At 32.2% G+C, this 4,626-nt stretch overlaps 1 protein-coding gene across 1 annotated transcript; it reads right to left on the reverse strand.

The window, feature by feature from the left end:
* Positions 1–509: 509 nt before the first annotated feature.
* LOC107488361 (late embryogenesis abundant protein At5g17165) lies at positions 510–4,333 on the reverse strand. The gene is made up of 2 exons (XM_016109092.3): positions 4,125–4,333; positions 510–1,066 (listed from the first exon to the last, which is right to left on the reverse strand). The coding sequence occupies exons 1-2, from the start codon at positions 4,232–4,234 to the stop codon at positions 799–801; spliced, it is 378 nt and encodes a 125-aa protein (XP_015964578.1). The 5' UTR covers positions 4,235–4,333; the 3' UTR covers positions 510–798.
* Positions 4,334–4,626: the final 293 nt, after the last annotated feature.

Genomic DNA, 4,626 nt, shown 5'->3' on the forward strand with positions numbered 1-4,626 from the left:
ATTAATTATATTTTTTATAAACAAATTATACATAAATACAATAAAATAGATTAAGTACATGACTCGTGCTACTGCAGAGTATATATTAGGAGTCTAATAATATAACTAAATGTTACTTAGTTAGTATTTGTTGTTTATATGATTACAATATAAATTATTTTTATTGAAGTTTTAATTTTTTTTTGGTTGTAAACAGTAAAAATGTGTAACAACATTTATTTAAATATATAATCATAATATCATAATAGCTTTTATATTTATGTGGAATTTGCTAATATCACCTAGAAAAATAATAAAATTATTTTAACCTTTATAAACAGAGAATGAAACAGTCTTATACATTTAATGATGAATTTTTATATACGAAGACTTTTCTAAATTAACAGTCTTAGCACGGGTCTTACACTGGTCCTTGTAATGGATATATCTGCATTTCTCGTCTAGATCTATCAGTATGATTGGATCAAAAATAAATTCAAGTCTGGACCGTTAACAAGTAAGCAATAATATAAGCACAACGTCATCATAAGCATAGATATGATATTAAAGTAGCATGAATACAGAAGCAAGGATGATGACGATACATCCACAGCATAGTTCATGATCATGACTAGCAAGCTATATATAAAAATGTATAACAAAAGCTGCAGTCCAGGCTCTTGTAAAACTAAGCAGCACTATACACGCAAGCTAGAAAGAGAGTAGAGAGCAATCAATTAATTAACCACAACACTCCCACTTTAATATGTCTCCTTATTTATTTATCCTATATATGGATCCCATATAGAGATGGAGTGTCTAAGGAAGACTGTGGGGCTTCTCAAGGTCCTCGAGACTAGTGGGGCGGAACCAGGCCTTCTCCTCCAGAACGGAGTCCTTGATGGCATCAGCGGTGGGAGGAGGAGTGGGTTGGTCGGTGCCGGCAGGAGGACCAAATACTCCAGTATGTGGGTTTGGGGCCCAATACTTGCCGGATTGTGTTGCATGGATCACATCGTCAGGGACTGCACCAGCGTGTGCCTGCTCATCCGGGTTCTTGTCGTACACCGAGCTGTATCCTGCCTTCCTGTTTCCCAATCCCAATCAAATTAGTTATAATTCAAAACAACATATGGAAAATAAGATGCCTTCACACGAAAGTAAATATGATAATTCAAAGTCATTTCATGATAAATTAGTCAATCATCTAACCCAATTATCATTTTTACATGGAAAGATTTATATGTAAATACTCACTCAAAAAAAAATATTATACATGATAGATGCTAATGCACTCCCAAAAAAATAGAGTGCATTGCTCTTTAAACACTAAAGCATAAATTTTAAATTCTAAATTTTAAATTTTAAATCATAAACTATGAATCTAAATTCTAAATTTTAATTCTTAAACTTAAAATTATAATTACTTAATTTAAATTATTACTATAAAATATAAGTAAGAAATTAAAATTTATTTAATTAGCAAGAAATACAGCACTTTTTGCTTGGTAAAAAAGTTCTAAGGATGAACCATCATACATCTGTGATCATTAATTAGTTACAATTTTTTAATTAAACAATGTGGACCCCAAAAACACACAAAAAAAAAAGGTGGATATGTGGGCTGGGCATTCCCAGGCAGAATAGTGATCAAAAACAGATAAGTGGGTTATCAGACCAAAAACGAAAAGAGAAGGAGTGGCTTGACCACACAAAAAGGAGGAGGAGTGGAGTTAGGTGTCAATATGTCAAAGGCAAAAAGATTGGTAAACACGTGATGGGTATATATGAGCTTATCGAGATGTGGACCTACAACCGACTCACTCAATCGCTATTGCAATTAAAGTAGGATTTTCCATGCCTCCTTCTGTCCTTCAACTTCTTCTATGTGCGGGTCATCATATTTATTGCAATTGCACAGGTGATTTTATTGTCACCTTGCCATGACCATTCCATCAAATGCATCACACTTCACGCATACCGATATATTTATATTTAATGGAGTATAGATGATAATAATTGTATAATTTAATCCCATGAAGTCAAGAGGGCAAAAAGGGGATTATACAAGCCGCCACCTGGGTCTGAGCAGGGTTAAATAAACGACTTTTATAAATTTATTCAAAGCATGAAACACGCCTTTGTTTTAGAAACACCTAATCGTCAAAAAATAATGCTAATTCGTACGCCAAACAGAATAGCTTTTAGCTTCTCGCACTGTTCTAACAAAATTAAGACTGAATGCTAAGAATGAACCACAAACATAAATTAAATAAAACTCTCAATTATATTATATAAATCATATATGCAAGGGATGGTATTATGGTAATTCACGTAACAAAAAATGATAATTTAAAAATATTAAGTGAATATAGATGTAACACAATAATAAAGACTTATTTGGGTAAATTTTTTTACATTTTTTTAAACAATTTTTTAAAAAAATTAAAAAAAATTATATTTACATATTTTATATAAAAATATTTTTTTATTTAAAATTATATTTAAATATGACGATCATAACTTAATAATACCCAAACCAGTTTTAAATTTATATACTGACAAGAAATTGATGTATCAACACGAAACAACTCATTTTCAAACTTTGAACTCGCAAAGAAAAAGATAACGTCAAATAATATATAGGACCGTCCAAAGTGGCAAGGAATACAGAAAATATCAAGATGGACAAGAGCATAGTCTACACTCTACGGTCTATAGATGAATGGACCTAGATTTTCAATATCGGCAGTAAGGAGGATTCTAATATTAACCCGCATAATGCAAAGAAAGTGATGAATGACACAAAGATTCTAATCAGATATCATCACCACCACCGTGTCTCTTTATAATCAAAAAACAACCCGGCACAACTTGGGTCCATTAAACTAACTACTAGTTAAAATTCAAATAATTATCTAAATATATCAGTTTAATTATTATGGGTCTGTTTATGTTGGACCCTTATAATGGAAGGTTACCAATTTACCACACAAAAAAGGAAAAAAAATAATAAAAAGGCATAATCTTGAACGAATATAAGCGAGAGATTGATATTCGAGAGGGTACAAGTTAGGGGACAGATGGAAAGGACCCACGAGGGGTTATGGAGGAAAACGACCACCTCCATTCAATTCCCTTTTCTTCTCCTACCAAGGATTAAATAGTATTTTCCCGTGCCACAACAAACTTTTTCCGTACATTATCAGCAATCTAAAAAACCACTATCTAGGAGAAGATGCTTTTCTTTTCTTTTTAATTTTCCCCTTTTTTGCTTTTTTTTTTTCCTTTACCTATAAGGCTGTAAGTCTGTAACATTGTGAAACCAAAAACAAAATAAAAGGACAATGGGAAAAAAAAAAGGACAATCACCTAATAAAGAGGTGACACTAAAGAAGCTTCATGAGTTCAATACAGAGGAGAGTCCATGATGAAGGGAGGATATGATTTTTTTTTAAACTATATTGTTTAACAATGGCTACAACAATTTATGATGTTATTGTTTAAAAGAGGAATAAGATAAGGTATGGTAAAGAGACATGGAAAAAGATGGGACTGGGCATGCGTGAAAGCGAGAAAGAAATGCCAAATTTAGTGACGAGGATAAGAAAGGAACTGTATCCAAATCTAGGTGGGAATTAAATTTCCCAATTATGGCGACAGCCAAATTTCCAGGAAAAATTGGAGATGGTTAATTACTTAATTAAAGCGATAAAATAATAAAGATAATAATTAAAAGGGTTCCCAATGTTAGGAAAAGACGTTTTGCCTTATCAAAAATTTAATAAATGAATAAAATAAAATAAAGACATGGTGATCTCCGGCAACGAAGACTCTGTAGCTGCAACAAGAGAAGATGCCACTTCTGAAGAAGCATTGACTAATACTTACAAATTCACAAAACAAAATCGATCACACTTCAAACAAGACTAATTATTATGATATATCATCATTATTCCTAATCAGACAAGTAATTACTGATTAGTTAAACTTAATTAACCAAAAATGATCATCCATCCACAATAACAAGCAATAATCAAAGCAACCACAAGCAGCAGCAACAGATTCCATGAACGAGGAAGAAAAGAAAGGGAATCAAGACATAGAAATGATGAACAGTTGGAAGAAGAAGAAGAAGAAGATACCTAGAAGCGAGGGCAGGGGAAAGAGAAGAGGAGTTGGAGTTCCAGATCCGGTTTGTGCAGAGTCGCTTCCCCAAGGCAGTGATCCCTCGACTGCTCGAATTGGCGGCCATACAATGATACCAACTACCACGAACGAAGTGTGATCGATTCAGCAGAGAATGAAAGTGGTTAGAGACGACGGATGAGTAGCTGTGACTTCAGAGTTGTTGTGTATAAATACCACTATAGAGCTTAGTGGATAATTATCTTGCCAAATATTAAATTGCCAAATTTTTATTTCTAATAAAAAATATTATTTTATATGCTGTCCCACCTTCACCATATCTTATCAGCTCTAGTCACACCTTATTTTTCGTCGCGCCAGGTATAAATTATTTATGACAAATAAATATTATTATTTTAAATTATTATTTAATATATTTAATTTTAATGCATTAATAATCTAAAATATTTATATAATTGTATAATTATAATTATTGTTTTGATAATTATTCACGTGATT

Source organism: Arachis duranensis, chromosome 5, assembly GCF_000817695.3.
Source record: "Arachis duranensis cultivar V14167 chromosome 5, aradu.V14167.gnm2.J7QH, whole genome shotgun sequence".
Lineage (NCBI taxonomy): Eukaryota > Viridiplantae > Streptophyta > Magnoliopsida > Fabales > Fabaceae > Arachis > Arachis duranensis.

Excerpts from the sequence above, each read along its gene's own strand:
- LOC107488361 (XM_016109092.3), bottom strand. The coding sequence starts at position 4,234 with ATGGCCGCCAATTCGAGCAGTCGAGGGATCACTGCCTTGGGGAAGCGA. Across the intron at positions 1,067-4,124 it reads TCCCCTGCCCTCGCTTCTAG|GAAGGCAGGATACAGCTCGG; the intron begins GTATCTTCTTCT and ends ATTGGGAAACAG.